Source organism: Nycticebus coucang, chromosome 5 (genome assembly GCF_027406575.1).
Source record: "Nycticebus coucang isolate mNycCou1 chromosome 5, mNycCou1.pri, whole genome shotgun sequence".
In the NCBI taxonomy this organism is placed as follows: domain Eukaryota; kingdom Metazoa; phylum Chordata; class Mammalia; order Primates; family Lorisidae; genus Nycticebus; species Nycticebus coucang.
Genome location: NC_069784.1, coordinates 125,206,556 through 125,225,742, shown reverse-complemented (window position 1 = coordinate 125,225,742; position 19,187 = coordinate 125,206,556). Strand labels below are relative to the sequence as shown.

The 19,187-nt window shown below is 40.8% G+C and overlaps 1 protein-coding gene across 3 annotated transcripts in view; it reads right to left on the bottom strand.

Moving 5' to 3' along the window:
- Window positions 1-15,652: 15,652 nt before the first annotated feature.
- The window catches only part of TAB2 (TGF-beta activated kinase 1 (MAP3K7) binding protein 2), a 74,966-nt gene continuing 71,431 nt past the window's right edge, over window positions 15,653-19,187 (bottom strand). For all 3 annotated transcript variants that reach the window (XM_053591307.1, XM_053591308.1, XM_053591309.1), the window contains one exon: window positions 15,653-17,694. In XM_053591307.1, coding sequence (XP_053447282.1) covers window positions 17,552-17,694 — 143 coding nt within the window. In that variant the 3' untranslated portion in view covers window positions 15,653-17,551. The remainder of the gene's footprint in view (window positions 17,695-19,187) is intronic.

Genomic DNA, 19,187 nt, shown 5'->3' with positions numbered 1-19,187 from the left:
GGTGCGGGGACAGAGAAAGAGATGGGAGGTCTGACAGAGAGGGAGGGAGGGGGATTGAGAGAAGGGGAGAAAGCGAGAGGTAGAGGGAGGGAGGGAGAGAGGGAGAAAGAGAGATGGAGAGAGAGAAGGAGGAAAGCAAAGATTTAGGAATCTGTTCAACCTAAGAAAATATAAAATAAAATAAATAATAAAAGAAAAGAAAATCAGTTGCTAATCACACCCCACTGTACGAGGCCCCCGTGCAGCCTGCAGAACAGAGCTGGTGGCCTCCAGGGTGCCGTGACACCAGAGCTGCTTCCTGGCCCATCCCTTTTCTATCCCAGCCACCTCAGCACCATCACAACTAAAGCCAGTGCCAAAGTGATTAAAAGCTAGATTTTGGCATTTAGTAACTGCCCTTGATAGAAGGACATTTATTATATCACAAGAAAGGTGACGCTAGAAAGCATTATGGTTTAGGTTTATAGCTTCTCAGCAAACGTAATGTTCTCTCACATTAGAATTTTATTTGTTCTTCTGAAGCTAGAACATGACCACTCTCATAGCAGGTGGCGACACCTCCCGCAGGGGCCTGGCAGAGTGTGGTGAGCTCAGGAGGACTCTGCGTCTCCTTCCCTGCACTGGCCCGGAACCCAGACCGAGCATGGCCCAGGGACTGCACTCTCTGAATGAACCAATGAGAAATAAAATTTCTAACCTGAGGTTTAACTCCAGAAAGCAGAGACATCTGAGAGTTGTCTGGGGTTTGTTCGGCAGCGTGAGAGGCTACATACATAATGTGATGAGAGGTATTTTACCTACAAGAGAATAACTAGACACACCGTGGGCCAACTCTTCATGTCCCCAGGTTCTGCATCCATGGATTCAACCAATTGTGGATCCAAAATATTGAGGAAAAAACCAATAAAAAATAATACAGATAAAAACAAAATCATATAAAAAGTATTTACATAGCATTTACATTGTGTTAGGTAGTGTAAGTGTTCTAGAGATGGTAGAGCACACAGGAGGATGTGTGAAGGCCATTTTATATCAGAGACTTTAGCATCCACAGAGTTTGGTATCCAAGGAGGTCCTGGAACCACTCCCCTGTGGATACCAAGGGACAACTGTGTATTATAATGGAAAGGTACTCAAAAATGAGAGAACTGAAGATGGAAAGCTCCCTGGGGAACATCTGCTCTTACTGAGAATCCTTGCTTCGAGAAGGCCCTAGCCCATGGCTGCAGAGCGGCCTGCCCCTGTCACTGGTGTCCCTTATGAGATGTCAGATGGTGGCTGCATGAGAAGCTGACACTACCAGGACAGCACAGCTCTTTCCTTCCTCAGAAAGAGTGGCCCTGTCAAAGGACCAGAGAACCAAATTATGAAGATGTCTTGGATCTTGGTGCACATATGGCCCTATTCTCTAGGACACTTTCAGCGTGTCACATTGGGCTCCCTGAAAAAGGATGATAATACAATGCTCCTGCCACAGGGTGACCACAGCAGTTATCTTTCTTAGCACAAATTCAACAGTGCTTTGTGTGGTTTGAGAAGAAAATCGTTCAGATATGTGGTGATATATATTACAGAAGAAACTGACAATTAAGTATGTGAACTTGCCACCTGCATGTAGGTTGGCAGCACTGTACAAACAACTTGGTAAGATTTCATAACCTTGGTATATCAGTGTCTCCACAGTTGTGTTCATGTCAAGATGTGGCAGTGTCTTGCTGAGTGGTTTGCATTATTGTTGTTGCATGTTTTTGTGTACCGTTGCAAGAATGCTGGGGCTTGAATTAGAGCAGTAAACAAACATTTGTAAAGTTCCGGTTAAACTTAGCAAGAGTGGAAGTGAAATCAGGGACATGTTAGTCCAAGTTTATGGAGATAATGCCTTGGAGAAAATGGACATATGCAACTGGATTAAATATTTTTCTGAGGGGAGTGAAAGTGTCATTGATGAAGAGAGGTCAGGGCAGCCAGTAACAAGCAGAACTGATGAAAACATTGTAAAAATTCATTGAATTGTGTGTCAAAATCACTGCTGACTGTGAGAAGCATAACAGACCAAGTAAACATCAATAGAGAAACAAAAAAATCTTTTTTTTTTTTTGCAGTTTTTGGCTGGGGCTGGCTTTGAACCCACCACCTCCAGTATATGGGGCTGGCACCCTACTCCTTTGAGCCACAGGCACCACCCGAAACAGGAAAATCTTAACTGAAAATCTTGGCCCATAACTCATGGCTCTTGTGTTATAACAATGTACCAGCTCGGGCGGTGCCTGTGGCTCAGTGAGTAGGGCACCAGCCCCGTATGCCGAGGGTGGCGGGTTCAAGCCCAGCCCCGGTCAAACTGCAACAATGCACCAGCTCACATGGCACTGTCTAGGAGGGAGTCTTTAGCCAGTAAACAAATAACTGTATTGGGACAACCTCCTTACTCATCTGATCTGGCCCCCAATGATATTTTTCCTTTCCTTTCTTTTTTTTTTTTTTTTTTTTGCAGTTTTTGGCTGGGGCTGGGTTTGAACCCGCCACCTCTGGCATATGGGGCTGGCACCCTTTCCTTTCTTTAAGATAGAATCTCCCTTTGTTGGCGTGGGTAGAGTGCTGTGGCAACCTCAGGCTCTTGGTCTCAAGTGCCCTCTTGCCTCAGCCTCCTGAGTAGCTGAGACCCACCACAATGCCTGGCTAGTTTTTCTATTTTTAGTAGAGATGGGGTCTTGCTCTTGCTTAGGCTGGTCTCCAACTCCTGAGCTCAAGCAATCCACCTGCCTTGACCTCCCAAAGTGCTAGGATTACAGCCGTGCTCACCCCCAATGACTTTTTCTTTACCCAGTGTTAACGGATATATTGAAAGGAAGACATTTTGGTGACATTCAGGACATCAAGGGTAATACAGTGACAGCTTTGATGGCCATCCCAGAAAAAGAGTTTCAACATTGCTTTGAAGGGTGGACTAGGCACTGGAGTTGGTGCGTAGCTTCCCATGATGGGTACTTCAAAGTCATGTTCAGTAACGAGATAGGTGGCACTTTTTCTAGAATGAGTTCCCAGACTTAATTGTTATGAAGTAAGTTTTAAATAAAACCCAAGTTAGCAACACTATAGAATAGGTAAAGGAAATTATCAAACAGGAGGGTCTCTGTTAGTCTTTGGTTTAAGATACTACAGGCTTTATTTTCTGTCTGATGATTACAGGGGGCATCTAGTCGATGGCTTGTTTTTTGCTTCTGCCTTTCCCCTTATTTGCCTTTCTCATGCATGTTTGTTCATCGAGATGGGGCCAAACTATTGAAAAATATTAAATATTTCTTCCCTTAAAGCTTTTTTAAATATATATATATAAAAAAGCCTGACTTACACCTGTAATCCTAGTGCTCTGTGAGGTTAAGGTGGGAGGATCGCTTGAGCTCAGAATTTCAAGACCAGCCTGAGCAAAGTGAGACAGGATCTCACTAAAAAATAAAAAAACTAAGCCAGATGTTGTGGGGGGGGCTCCCGCTGCTATCGTTGCCTTTTCTATAAACGTCCATAAAAGAGATCCGATGGCGCTCTTTCTGCTCTGGGCTTCTTTTCTCTAGCATGACGCATTCGAGATTCCTCCATGTCATATTAGCATTTGTTTCTTTTTAATCTTGTACATTCCAGTGTATAGAGATATCATAATCTGTTTACTCATCTCCCTGTTAATGGACATTTGTATTTTTTCCAGTTTTTGGCCACTATGAATAAAACTGCTACTAACATTGTGTGTTTTTTGAGATAGAGTCTCACTCTGTCATCCAGGTGGAATGCTGTGGTGTCATCCTAGCTCACAGCAACCTTCAACTCCTGGGCTCAAGTGATCCTCCTGCCTCAGTCTCCCAGGCAGCTGGAACTACAGGTGCCTGCCATCACACCCTGCTATTTTTTTCTATTTTTGGTAGAGACAAGCCTCACTGTTGATCGAGCTGGTCTTGAACTCCTGACCTCAAGCAACCCTCCCACCTTAGCCTCCCAGACTGCTGGGATTACAGGTGTCAGCAGTCAGCCACCGTGCCTAGCCTATGTTTAAGTCTTTATAGGGATTTATGTTTTCATTCTCTTGGGCAAACTGCCTTCAAACTTTTCATGGCTCATTTTTGCCTATTAAACTAAGTAGGCTCTTAAACTGCTTCCCCCAGCTGGAAACTTTTCTACCTATCAGAGTCTCACCTGCCATTGTAGTCCCATCTCAAAAGCCTCCTTTGCATTAAGTGTCCCAGACTCAGCTGTAAGAAGGCATCTCCTCTTTCACTGAGCTCTGTATCTTCCTGTACAGCGCCTGCGCTGTGTTATAATTACAGTGGACTCCCATCACTCACACATGGTGGGCACATGCTAGAAAGTCTCGGCAAAGCCTGAACTAGCTGATGCTGGATGCTGGCTTGTTCCCAGGGGAAATGCAGGGTCAGGTTCCCACGACCCATCATTACATGACCTTATTGTATGTGTTGCCATGTTTAAAGATACCATATTTATTTATTTATTTATATGGGGCCAGCGCCCTACTCCTTGAGCCACAGGCGCCACCTATTGATGTCATTTTTGTTCTTTTCCTTCTTCTTCCTCCTTCCCTTCTTCCTTTTCCTCCTCCTCGTCCTTTTTCTGAGACAGGGCCTTGTTCTGTCACCCAGGCTGGAGTGCAGTGGTGTGATCATAGCTCACAGCAGCCTCGATCTCCCTGGCTTGAGAGATGCTCCTGCCTTAGCCTCCTGAGCAGCTGGGACGGCAGGCACCCACCACCATGTCTGGCTAATGTTTTTTATTGCTATGAAAGTTCACTTTTCCTTAGCATGTTTTTTCCAAATATGTTAAAACTTTATTTTTCATCTGTTTTTAGATTCAAAGCAAAATTGAGAGGAAGGTACAGTTCCTATATACTCCCTGCCCCCACTTATGGGCAGCCTCCCTCACAGCCTGGGCTGGATTTGAACCTGCCAGCTCCGGTGTATGTGGCTGGTCCTCTAGCACCTGAGCTACAGACGCCAAGCCAAGACACCGTATTTCATGTGAATTGTTTATTTATGAACATCAAGCTCACAGTCAACAGGACTCATGCCTGAACAGAGCTCTGCTCACACGTGCGTTTTCTCCTCAGGGCCAGTCGCAGGCTTATCCTGCTTAGGAATAAGAGACAGCACTTCAGCATTATGCCTGGGGAGCATTTTAAGTAGCAAAAGTACAAAAAAAATGCAGAAATGTGTCCCGAAGCAGGCCATAAAAAGGACACTTATACAAGAGTGTTCTTGCTTGATCAGCTGGGAACCAACGCTTCCGGTGACTCAATCTGTTGCCTTTCTGCTTGTGTCCCAGGGTGACTATGAAGGTGCCATGAATATTCTTAGCGAGGAGGCAAACGCACAAAGCACAGAATCCACAAGCAGTGATAACTGACTGTCCTCGCACACTTAATTCCCTTTTGTAGACTCTGAGGTGGTGACTTTATCTTCCATGTTATCAAACACACCACCCGGCCTATCGGGGGCGGGGTGTGACATGGAAAAGCCACTCGGTGGAAAATCATAGTTAGGCCCTATCACTAAATTTATAATGTAACATTTGATGTCTTCCCAAGCCCAAGCTGGGGAACAGGGTAGACAGTGGTGAACAAGATAAGAGAGCATGGCGTCAGATCAGGACGATCTGTAAAAGGGGAAGTAGCAGAAGTTCAAATGTAGCGTTTCTCCTGAAATATAAAGACGATTTTGCAGGTTGAGACCTGACAACTTACTATAGCTGCCTTGGAATAAGGTGGATTTACAGTCACCCCCACGTGTGCGAAGGCAGCACCCTGTACTGGTTAAAGGATGATGGGGGCTAGAAGGCTTGATTTTGAGTTCCAGCTTTGATTGTTATTAGCTGTGTGACCTTGGCTGAGTTACTTGACCTCTCTGTTGGTGGGAACTGTGTATTCTCTACCTCTTTAGGTTGTTATAAGGATTTCATAAGTTAATATTTGCAAAGCATTTAGAATAGTGCCCAGTAATAATGTAGTAAGCATGGGTTAGATAAATCACATTTAAGAAACTACATAGTAACCCATTTATCTGCTGGAGAAGCAAATCTTGCCATATCAATATGATTATCTTTGTGAAAGAAACAGGTAAGTAGAAATTGGGGCATTCTCATTATCAAGCGAGGAAAATGTGGTCTTGACTATGTGGGTGAACTGTCGGCTCCAGGATGTGCTCACAGCTCTCCCAACACCTCCTGCACGTCCAAAATCAGGTTTAGTCTCTTGGTGAGTGACACACAAACCTGGTGAGGAAACACAGAGATATGCAGAAAGGATTAACTTAGAATGCATTAACACTGAAGGAGAAATTAAAGTTTAAATAATCTAAAACAATAGGAAAAACGATGCTATAAAAGTTGCATGAAGTTAATAGTCCAGAAGTAAAAGCACTGATTAAAAAACACAACACAAAACAAGCACAATTCAGAGAGAGTGACAGATGGTACAGCTCGAAGAATTGGCTTGGACCTGTGACATCCCTATGACAAGCCCAGGCCGAGACCCATGTGCTGAATGCCAGGGTAGAAAACCTTCGATATGCCCCTCACACGGAAGCAAAAGCACACAACTTGCATTGGCCCATTTTCTGAATGAATCAGGATGCCCAAGGTCCTATGTCCAAACCCAATTTATAAAATGTGGTAGAGGAAGCTGGGCGCTAAGTATAGGAATGGAAAAAATAGACGGCAAGAGGAAAGATTGCAGGGACTTAATTCTGTCTGGAGAAGAGAAAGCTAAAATGTTACTAAATTGCACTCTTTGAGGATGAAAGGAATTTTTTACTTACATTCTCAGTATAATCAAGTAATAAAATCTTCTTTACTTGTGCACAGATGAATGCTATGGAATAGAAGCCTTACACAGCTCTAGAAGGGGTTTTAAGATTTCCATACTTCAGACAATGTAGTTTAGACGCCAGAACGTAAACGTATATGCTCAGGGAAAAAAATGACAGTTGGTGTAAGGTTTTTGGTGAATATTACTTATTGTTTATTTCACTTGTTTTAGAATTTGGGAGTAACTTTTCTCATGCGACATGAGGCCAGTACGCTAACCTGTAGCATGATTAATGACAGCGAACAGGAGAGTAATGCAGAGGGACACAGGTGGCACGTTTTCAAATCTCTGCAGTATGTTTTTGCCATTTGATAGTAAATATGTTCTGGGATACTTCGTGATCCTAATAAAAATCACCTATTACCTAATTCACTGGGATGGGATTGTACATGCCGCCTCTCATCCGTTCGCTTCGCAGACCTTGGCTGTGTGGATTGTACATTAGTATTCTGAAGGTGTGCATGAAAAGATTCTGTGATGGAAAGAGTCTGGCATTTCAGAAAAGGGGCATGTGAAAGACTAAGTTAAGAACCAAAAAGGTAGTAATTAAGACTTCCAGCCAATTCACACAGTAAAATGCAGGCTTGTTTCATGGCATTCATTAGGCAGGCAATGCCTTGGTTAGAAGGATCCAATTTACAAACATACCAACAGTCCCTGCTCGCCACTGTTAATCCTTTAGTGAGAAGCCTGTCTTTGCGCCTTTCTTGGGAAAGAACAGAAGGTTATTATACTTTGCATTTAATCTTCGTCTTTTTTCTCAAGCAGATTTCTCCAGGGAAATATTCTCCCACGACCCTTTCTGCTCCAATTGTGCATCAAAAAAACAAAACAAACAAAAACAAAAACGAAAAAACGACCATCTTGTCTAAGAAGAAGGTACCATTCAAACACATGGACTGAATTTTCCAGGTCCAGGAAAAGACAAACTTTAAGCTTTGATGTGAAGTAGAACGTAACAGAATCTGAGTCCACAATTTCAAATGCCAATTTATGAATATTCCAGAATATCCACAAAAATTTCTTCTCCATCCTCCTCCACCACCACCAAAAATTTCTTCTCCATCCTCCTCCAGCACCACAGTCATCTTTATATATCTCAATAAATATACTGTGCCTTATTTCAGTATTCCAAATGCAAAGCACTCCAGCTAATCAGTGGGCTGGCCTCAGAACCTATCACTTATATTATTGGTTCTATGGAAAACACATATCAAGTTGAAAGGGGCAGATTAGTTAACTTGAATGAATGTTAGAAATTAACTTGGCCTTCAAGCTAAAAAGTATCATCACCAAATATGGGCACAGTGGTGCATGCCTGTAGTCTCAGCTACTTCGGAGGGTGAGTCAGGAAAAGAATCATTATCACCAATAACAATTACTGATCTTGCTATGAGTAACAGTATTTACCCTTGGGACACAAAGAATTATGTTGTAATACCTGCCCTGTCAGGACATATAGGTATACCTTAGAGATGTGGACTGTTTGCTATTAACCACTGCAAGAAAGTGAGTACCAGAACAGAGCAAGTCACATAAATGAGCTTGACAATTAAGTTCATGAACTCATCCCAGAAAAAGTACTACATACCTCATTGCTGAAAATCACTATAGCCACCTTTGAAGTACTCTCTGTTGGAACCTATGCACCAACACCAGCACCTGGTCCACTCTTCAGAGCAATTTTGGAACTCTTTTTCTGGAATGACCATCAGAGGTGCCATCCTATAGCACACGAAAACAAGCACAAACAGTAAGTGGAACTCTACTCAGCCAGCTACCACCACATGTTGACATGAACACGGCCGTGAGACACTGATAGACCAAGGCCATAAAACCTTACTGAGTTGTTTGTACAGTGCTACCAAGGAAAGTGTACAATGGCAAGTTCACAAAATTGTCAGGTCTTGTATTTTTTTGGTTTCTGAGTACACATAAAAGCTATGTTTATACCATACTTCAGTCTATAAAGTATACAATAGCATTACATCTATAATCCCATAAACAACATACATTCCTTAATTAAACGTACTTTATTACTGGCTGGTCCCAGTGGCTCACGCTTGTAATCCTAGCACTCTGGGAGGCCGAGGTGGGTAAATTTTGGAGCTCAGGAGTTCCAGACCAGCCTGAGGAAGACAGAGACCCTGTCTCTACTAAAAATAGCAAAAACAAACAAACAAAGACAAAACTAAACAAAAGAAAATAGAAAAAAGTTAACCAGACACTGTGGCAAGTGGGCGCCTATAGTCCCAGCTACCCGGGAGGCTAAGGCAAGAGGATCGCTTAAGCCCAGGAGTTTGAGGTTGCTGCAAGCTATGATGATGCCACTGTACTCTACCTAGGGCAAAAGTGAGACTGTCTCAAAAAGAAAACAAAACACCAAAAAAACTTACTACTAACAAATGTTAATGATCCCCTGAACCTTCAGTAAGTCCTAATATTTTTGCTGGAATAAGGTCTTCGTTCTATGTTGATGGCTGCTAACTGATCAGGGTGGTGGTCACTGAAGGCTGCGATGTTTGTGGCAATTTCTTAAGACAACAATTAAGCACTGTGCTGCCTCTATTGACTCTTCATAAACGATTTCTCTGGCAGCCTGCAATGCTGTTGGTAGCACCTTACCCACAATAGAACTTCTTTCTTTCTTTTTTTTTTTTTTAATTTAATTTTTTTTTTTTATTGTTGGGGATTCATTGAGGGTACAATAAGCCAGGTTACACAGATTGCAATTGTTAGGTAAAGTTCCTCTTGCAATCATGTCTTGCCCCCATAAAGTGTGACGCACACCAAGGCCCCACTCCCCTCCCTCCGAACTTCTTTCAAAATTGGAATCAGGTTTTCTCAAACCCTGTCGCTACTTTATCAACTAAGTTTATGTGACATTCTAAATCGTTCGTTGTTGTTTCAACAACATGCAGAGCATCTTCACCAGGAGTAAATTCTATCTTAAGACACCACCACTTTCTGGCTGGGTGCAGGGGCTCACACCCATAATCCCAGCACTTCGGGAGTCTGAGGCAAGACAATTGCTTGAGGTCAGAAGTTTCAGACCAGCCTGGGCAACATATTGAGACCCTGACTTCACACAAAAATTTTTGTAAAAAGCTGAGTGTGGTGGTGCCTGCCTGTAGTCCCAGCTACTCAGGAGGCTGAGGCAGGAGGATCACTTGAGCCCAGATGTTGAGACTGCAGTGAACTGTGATTGTGCCACTGTACTCCAGCCTGCGTTACAGAGTGAGATCTTGTCTCAAAAAATAAACAAGTAAACAAACAAAACCACTTTTGGCTCATCTGTAAGAGGCAATTCCACATCCATTACAGTTTTATCACAAGATTGCAGCAGCTCAGTCACATCTTCAGGCTCCACTTCTAATTCTAGTCCTTTTGTTTCTACCAATCTACAGTTACTTCCTCCACTGAAGTCCCGAACCCTTCAAAGTCATCCATGAGGGCTAGAATCTCTGAAACTCCTGTCAATGTTGATATTTTCACCTCCCATGAATCACAAATGTTCTTAACAGCATCTAGGTTGGTGACTCTGTTCCAAGGTTTTCCGTTTATTCTGCCCAGATCCACCAGAGGAATCACTCTCTATGGCAGCTATAGTCTCATGAAATGTTATTTCTTAGGTAAGCCTTCAAAGTCAAAGTCACAGGCTGCCATAGGGATGTTGTGCTAGTAGGCACAAACACATCGATCTCCTTGTATATCTCCATTAGAACTCTTGAGTGACCAGGCACAGTTTAGTTTCAATAAGCATGAGTCTTTTTTTCTAAGCAGAAACAATGGGCTTAAAATATTTAATAAACAATGGGCTTATAATATTCAATAAACCATGCTGTAAAACAGATCTGCTGGCATTCAGGCTTTGTTGACATTTATAAAGTGCAGGCAGAACAGACTTAGCATAATTCTTAAGGGTCCTAAGATTTTCAGAATGGTCAATGAGCACTGGTTTCAAGTTCAAGTTACCAGCTGCATTAGCCCCTAGTGAGAGTCAGCTTGTCCTCTGAAGCTTTGAAGCCAGGACTTGAGTTCTCTCTAGTTATGAAAGTCCTAGATGTCATCTTCTTCCAATAGAAGTCTGCTTCGTCTACATGGAAAATCCATTGTTTCCCATAACCACCTTTATCAGCTTCTACATCAGCACTGGCTGCTTTACCTTGCACTTTTAGAGAGACAGCTTCTTTCCTTGTTAGTTCATGTCTCATGAACTAAACTCTGCTAGTGTCCAACTTTTCTTTGGCAGCTTCCTCATTTCTTTGTCTTCATAGAATTGGAGGGTTAAGGCCTTCTGCAGGTTTAGGCTTTGGTTTAAAGGAATGTCGTGTTGGTTTGATCTTCTATAAAGACCACTAAAATTTTCTCCAAATTGTCAAAAAGGCTGTTTTGTGTTATTATTTGTGTGTTCACTGGAGTCACAATCTTCACTAAATTTATTGTTAAAGAATTTTTCCCTAAGGTGCCAGCCACGTACACCTGAGCTGGTGGGTTCGAATCCAGCCTGGCCCACCAAACAACAATGACGCCTGCAACCAAAAAATAGCTGGGCGTTGTGGCAGGCACCTATAGTCCCAGCTACCTGGGAGGCAGAGGCAGGAGACCCGCTTGAGCCCAGGAGTTGAAGGTTGCTGTGAGCTGTGATGCCACAGCAGTCTACCAAGGGTGACAGCTTAAGGCTCTGTCTCAAAAAAAAAAAGAATTTTTCCTTTGTATTAACAACTTGGCCAACTGTTCAGCACAAGGGGCCTAACTTGGCTTTTGACATGGCCTTTTTCACTAATCATTTCTAGCTTTTGATTTAAAAGTGAGAGACATGTGATTCTTCCTTTCACTTAAGAGTCCACTGAAGGGTTATTTTTATTTATTTATTTTTGAGACAGAGTCTCATTTTGCTGCCCTGGGTAGAGTGCTGTGGCGTCATAGCTTACAGCAACCTCAGGCTCTAGGGTCCAAGCGATCCTCTTGCCTCAGCCTCCTGAATAGCTGCGACTACAGGCGCCTGCCACAATGCCCAGCTAGTTTCTAAAGATGGGCTCTCAGACTTGCTCAGGCTGGTCTCGAACTCATAGTCTCAGGCAATCCATCCGTCTTGGCCTTCCAGAGGGCTGGGATTACACGCACGAGCCACTGCGCTCTGCCTTATAATTTTAATACAGTTGTCCCAGGTAATAGTGAAGATTGAGGAAAGAGAGACGGGGAAAGAGCCAGTATGTGGCAGCGAGCACACACAAATTCCAGCTCACGGTCTCACACAGGCACAGCCACGGAGCCCCCAAACTATTAAAATAGTAACAGCAAAGATGACTGATCACGGATCAATGCAACAGATACAAGTAACGGTGAAAAGGACTGAAATACTGTGAGAGTTCCCACAATGTAACACACGTGAAGAGAGCACCTGCTTTTGGAAAGTGACACTAACATTCTTGCTTGATGCAGGGTTGCCCAAACCTGCGATTTGTAAAACACTTTATCTGCAAACACAATGAAGCAACACATAACAAAACAAGGCATGTAAGTGTTTAGGTGAAAGTGGCCATGAACGCCAAGTGAGCACAAAACCCAGTCCTCTGAGAGAAGATGCGGTCAGAAGGCCTTGTGATCTTGAAGGACATACACTGGTGGGGATGGGTAAGGGCGGTCAAGGAGGGGTGATTAGGCCAACTCAGCTGTAGAAGGGTTCTGCTGGAAAGTAACTAAGAATCTTGAAGAGGCGAGTAAGGAACAGACAATGTTGAATCTCAGGAGTAAGCCAACAGGAAACAATCAAGATTTCTGGTTAGGGGAGTACACGTGGTGTCATCGCTGCAATACACTCGGATCCAGGGCAGGGGCCTGCAGGCAGGGCAATCAGTGAGGCCACAGTGTAGAAGGGGACCCATGGGTGGGCTCAAAGGTGCAAGTTTTTTCTTTTCAAACTCCATGGAGCCAGGAGCAATGGCTTGCACCTGTAGTCCCAGCTACTCAGGAGGCCAAGGCAGGAGGATTGCTTGAGTCCAGGAGTTTGGGGCCAGCCTGGGCAACACAGTGAGACCTTATCTTTGAACAATTAATCTTTGGGAAGCATTTCCATGGTGAAGAAACTGCAGTACCTGTTCTGTATTCTATGGCAGCACTTTCAGAACAAAGATCAGTGGTTGCCATGGTTCTTGTCAGGACAGAGAGGAAGGCTGCCTCCAGCCAGGTAGGAGCTCCGAGGTAAGGAAGGGGCTCCGGAGGAGGGAGGCACTAGTGGGGCATGTGCCTCCGTCAGTTTTAGGCTTCCAATGAATATGCAGACGTTCGAACATGGAAGTCCTCTGAATAGAGTGTTTATTTTCCTGGAGAATTAATTTGTTATACTCTATCATACCACGCACACATAAAATAGCTAGACAAATAGAGATAGAAACATCTTCAGGTCAGCCTTTGAAAGTTTTATAATCTTTGCAAGGCAACACACCTTTGACATTAAAAGAGGGAAAAATTCTTAATGACTGAATCATTAAGAATCATTTCAGATCCCCTGAGATGGCCCTCGAGAATTCAGAGAAATAAATGGCAAACTTAACTGTTAATACTATTGAGAGAAAAATACCTCAAAACCCATTCATGTAAAAACATGACCCACTTGTAGGATCGAGAAGGGGTAGGCACAGATGATCGCTCCACATTAATCTTCACAATACCCCTGTGAGGTGGGTTTAACATTAATATAATTATCTTCATTTAACAAGGAGAGAAAACAAAAGCAAGGAACTGCCCCACGGTCACAGGACAAAGCTGTGATGTCTAGATAGGATCCAGCTAATTTCAATTACTTATGGGCTGAATATTCTATCTTAATACCAACTGTTAAAGAATAGTGAGGTCTACCTGAAGAACAGAATGCCACTGTGTTAAAAACGCGTATGTACACAAGTATATAAAGACTGTTAAAAACGCAAGTGCTTTCAGAACCTCTCTAAATAAGTTCCTGTGATAATGTAACATAGTAATTTTATTTTTGAACCAGTAAGGAAGAAATTTATAGTTGCAAAGACAAGGTATTACTAACAATTTTTATATGATTAGCTATAATAAGAAAACTCCCCAAATCAAAAACCAAAACAGCTTACTACATACTGCAAAGGGGAAAAAAAAAACCAAACCTAATTTAGCAAATGCAAAGCTATACACAATGTTGTTTAGAAATCTTTTCTTTTCTCTCAGTTGCCTAATTATATTTTCAGATGGGCAACAAAAATTAAAGTTCTGAGCCATGTCATCTTTAAGCAAAATGGACATAAAATTGTAGCTCTGAAAAATTGGAGCCAAAATTACATTTACTTGTGTGAAATATTTTGTAATATTATGTAGGAAATTATGCTAATATTTGGTGCATGGGTATTAAATATGGAAGTCTTTGGTGCCACCAGAATATTTTCCAGGGCAATATAGCTAATTTCAATTACTTACGGGCTGAATATTCTATCTTAATACCATTTACCTCTGAAATCTACCTTTGCTCACAAGAATTTCCTGTTAACGTTACATTGATAAAGTAACAGTTAATTTTACTATCTATAAATGGTTTGATTAAAATACAAGTTTAAACTTAACAGCTAATACAGCTTTAGACTATCTGTAAATATTTTCTGCACCATTTCAATTCTCCAGTATCAAATTAGACTACAGACTGATCCAGGTTGGTTATTTCAAAAACTGAATGGAGATTTTAAAAGAAAAATTAATTTTTATATTTTTCACACAAATTTGCAATGTACTACCTATCTTTGCATAACGTGTTAGCTATGACAGCATCTATTGACTAGCATTTTGTTAACATAAAAGTGTCCCTGAGAAGTTCAATTGACTACTGGCACCCAACTGCTGTGTGGAAGCTTAAAAAAGAATGTTAGCACTCAACAGTTAGTGTTAAGGAACACTTAGAAGGCTATCTTTCCACTGGAGGTTCTTAGACCTGAAATGCTATTTTAGTGCAGTAATTCCTAAGGGCAGTCTTCTGAGGACCAGTATGTTCGGGCCTCATATACCTTGGCAAAGAATATTTCCTTTCCACTAGGTTTAAAAAAGACCATTCGAAGCCAGGCATGGTGGCTTAAGCCAGTAATCCCAGTACTATGGGAGCCCAAGGCAGAAGGATCATTTGAAGCCAGGAGTTTGAGATCAGCCTGAGCAACATATTGAGACCCTACATCTAAAAAATATTTTAAAAATTAGCCAAATCCCAGCTACTTGGGAGGTCATGCCAGGAGGATTGCTTGAGCCCAGGCAACAGAGTAAGACCTTATTTCAAACAAACAAACAAACAAAAAACCCCAGGAAGGTCTTCAAGGAAGGCTTTTCTAAAACTGCGTCATAGATCAGCAAATGCTATTTTGAAGCTGTGAATATGAAAGTTCTCTTTAAGAGGAGCATCACCATCCTCGGCATTTATATTATATATCACGGCATAGAGCAAATATTAACCAAATGCTACTGGGTTAAGTGGCTCAAGAGATCACATTTATTTTTAACAGTGGGGTATATTTTCAAACACCAAAAAGAAATGAAATGGAAAGCTATAACCAACTCTGAAAAAAAGCAATGCTCATTTTTCTGGCTCAGGTGAAACATGGTTGCTTCCTTTCATTGGTTAAAAAAGAAGTCTGGGGAAATAACCTAAGAAACGCACTTGAATGCTATGACATCATGAGAAGACTCCAAAGAGAATGAATTTTCTCTGACTTTGATTAATGGTTCTGCTGAGGTATAAATTATCTCCTATCCCACAAACTTTAAAAACAAGTCACAAAATCCACATTAGAATATAAGTTTTTTAATTTTTATAAATAACTTATCTGTTACAAAGATACCCAGCTAAATCACAAAACCATCAACTCAAGATATCCAAATTACGTTTTATTAATAAAACAAGTAAAAACTGATGTATCAATCTTCACATAGAACTGCAGATGAAGCTGAAAAACAAGGCCTATTTTTAAAACAAAAATGCATCAAATGTAAGGGCTTTGGGTCTATTGTCTAATTAACTAGGATTGTCATATTTCTTCCCATATACAAAATGCAAAGCCTGAAAGTCAAGGCTTTGACATTCATAGAGATCACCTTCAATAATCTTGTAATAAAATATAGCCACTTGCAAACATTTACAGTGGGTGACAGTCTACATTATCTTCTATCTTTTGCTATATTTCAGCACTTCCCTTAGCTCCATTCTAAGTACTGGTATAATTTCATAATTCTGTCTTTTTCAATGCATACTGTTATTTCTTTTTCTTGATTCCATTTAGTTATATACATTCCTGATCATCTGAATATTTATTTTCCTTACAAAAATATATCATCAAAATAAAGAGATGCTTGAGGTTGCTTCAGTCTTCAAGTTTGCTTGTTTTTCTTTTTTTCCAGCTTTTCTTCAGTTGTCCTAAATATGACTATCCTTGTTTCATAAATACATAGGATACTGCCACCAAGTCAGGTTTAGAAATGGATTGCCCTGACAGTAAAGCATTTAAATTTCTCTCCAAAAAAGGGCTGTAGATACTGCCGCTATTGCTGGTTTTGAAATGGTACTTTCCCAATAATCACTCTCTTGTGAAAGTTCTGTGGGTCACCAGCAGACGCAGCAAGTTTAACCCTGTTGTTCTGTCAGTGGGTTAAAAGTACCTTTTGTCTTCCTTGTGGAAGACAAAACACTGCGTTGTGTCACCTTCACACTGCTAAAGTCAGTATATACTGTGACTTGCAGACGTAATTCCTATAATATTGTCTGTGATTCACTGTGCTGCATCTGTATGTCTTCACAGAACACTGGCACTCACGAGGGCAAAGTACAGAATAAGTAGAGAAAATTATTCTGTGCATAGTTTCATCTCATTAATGCTTTTTTTTATTTTAAGGCATTGCTTCTCTCAGGTAAGGCTTAAAAAGGGACATGATCGTGCTTAATCACTAAAGGAAAAAAGAAAATTAGTTAACAAAAGGCTAATACACTATACACATAGAAATATAAGAAAATAATAAAGAAGAAAAGAAATCACTTAAAGCAGACTCGAGAGATCTGTACAGTAGGAAAAGCTCTGGGTATTTCACTGCATGTTTGTACAGACGATGCGTGCTGCTTTTCTTTGCATCTTTAGCCCCTAGATGCTGGCTTCACAGAGTGGAGACGTTTTCAGGGAAGACAAAGACAAGGTCAAGAGTACCACAGATGTGTGAACTTCTTCCCCTATCCAATGGCACTATGGAGCAGCAAACAGTTTTTAAATATTAAACCTTGTTCCCTTTCTTCATGTATGTAGTGTTTCACTGAAAGCTTTACAGATAAAAAAGCTATCATTCTATTCCTTCCTCCTGTCAAAATTCAGTAGTGACATGAGGGGAAAAGGTACTGGGAACACCTAGACATTAACATAATGAGAATTATCCATAAGGGATACTGGTAACACTGTACATGGTTAGGCAGTGGGCACCCAAGTCTTCTGGCAGATTACCTTTCATGTGATGAATTTCAATTGCCCATGACATTATACTGAGGTATTACTAGCTCTGGGGGCTGACATCTAACATTAGCACACCACCAATTTGTCACACCTTCAATTTGACAAAACCCTCTGTAGCAGTGAAACTTTTCCCTGATGACAGACTAGTTTCTTGAACATCAGATGTGATTTTAGGGAAGATACAGGGCCTTCTGGCTCAGAAATGCCTTGGCATTTCACACTGTTCACAGCGGATTAAGGCTGGATGGTTCAAAAAAGTACAGGCAGTACAATTCCACTGAGCTCCCTCGTCATCTTCTGTGTCTTGAGTCTTTGGTGTTTTGATGGTGGATCTTTGATCTGTAAAGAAGCAAAAAAATTATTTTAGAAGTAAAAAAAATCACAAAGTCTAAAACTGGCAACTTCAAACACTAGCTGTACTGCACAGCATGAAGGAGCTTGTTAACCAAATGAAGCATCCTGCTGAAACTGACACACAATATATAATATATTATTATAAATAATAGTTATTGTTATTTATACCTCAAAAAATCTTCACCAACCTCTCTCAAGCTGGTACTCCTTTTTTAGGGGAGTAGCTACATGGACATGATATTAGCACTCCTATATCTAGAAACCAGCATCATTTTCTACAATTAACAGCAGGAGGAAGAATCTATCTAATAGCAAAGATTTCCACGGTATCACTTAAGATTGTGAAAAGGAGTTCTACTGCAAAACAATATTGACAGTCTCATTAAATAATATTACAGCAGTGATTCTCAACCTTCCTAAAGCTGAGGCCCTTTAATACGGTTCCTGTGGGTCGCGACCCACAGGTTGAGAATCACTGTGTTACAGTTTTATTTTCCACTTACGTAGTGTTTATATTTGTTTTCAGCCAGAAATGGAAATTTCTGTAAATATACTTTCTCTAATCTGCTAAAATTGTTTAAGTCTTAAATGATGCCCCCCCCCCTCAAAAAAAAGATAAAGAGAAACTAATTTCTTAAGTCTTACTGAACCTAACAGTCCCTGGAGAAGTAAATCAGTATAAAAATATTGCAGATTTTATCGCTTTTTCATTTTTTACAGCTTTTAGTACAGGATTGAGAGTTGTGAGAATGGAGTTCTCCCCAGGCTTTGCTATTAACTACTGATTTAAAATAGTGGTATCTTAAATATACAAAATAATTATATTCCTGAAAGGTTGTTCTACTATGAAATTACATTTATAAACCTACTTTAAAAAATCCAGGTCTAATAATAAATTTAGAACAGTATTCCTACAAATTATTTTTGGGACATTTAAAAGGAGCACGCATTATTGGATTTCTCCTGTTGAAGTTTATAATTTGAAGATTCAAAACTATGTTAAAACAATGTATATTAATATTCAAATTCTACCTACTTCACTAAGTTGATATGTAAGCAAATGATGTTTATCTTTCAAAAGATAAACTATTGTATTTAGTAGATGCAGATATAGGAATTTTTGGTACCCTGTTCCCCATCAGCAACACCTTACTTACTGATCAGTCTTACAGACATTTTATTGTGAAGCCCCAACTTTTGGTGTTGGTTATCCACTGTCACAATGTTTGCCACATGTACATACACTGTGAATATTATTTATATAGTACTTGCCTCAAATTTAAATTTAAAAATATCTAATTAAGTCCTATAAGTATAAATATTGAAAAAAATCAAGGGTCTGACAATACTAGTTAGTAGGCTCTGCATACATGAAAAGAAATATAGTTTGAAAAAATTTGACTTCTTTCCTCTAAAATCATTTTACACTCCATGCCTGGGAAACATTTCACAGAATAATTGTTTTAATCTGAGGAGCC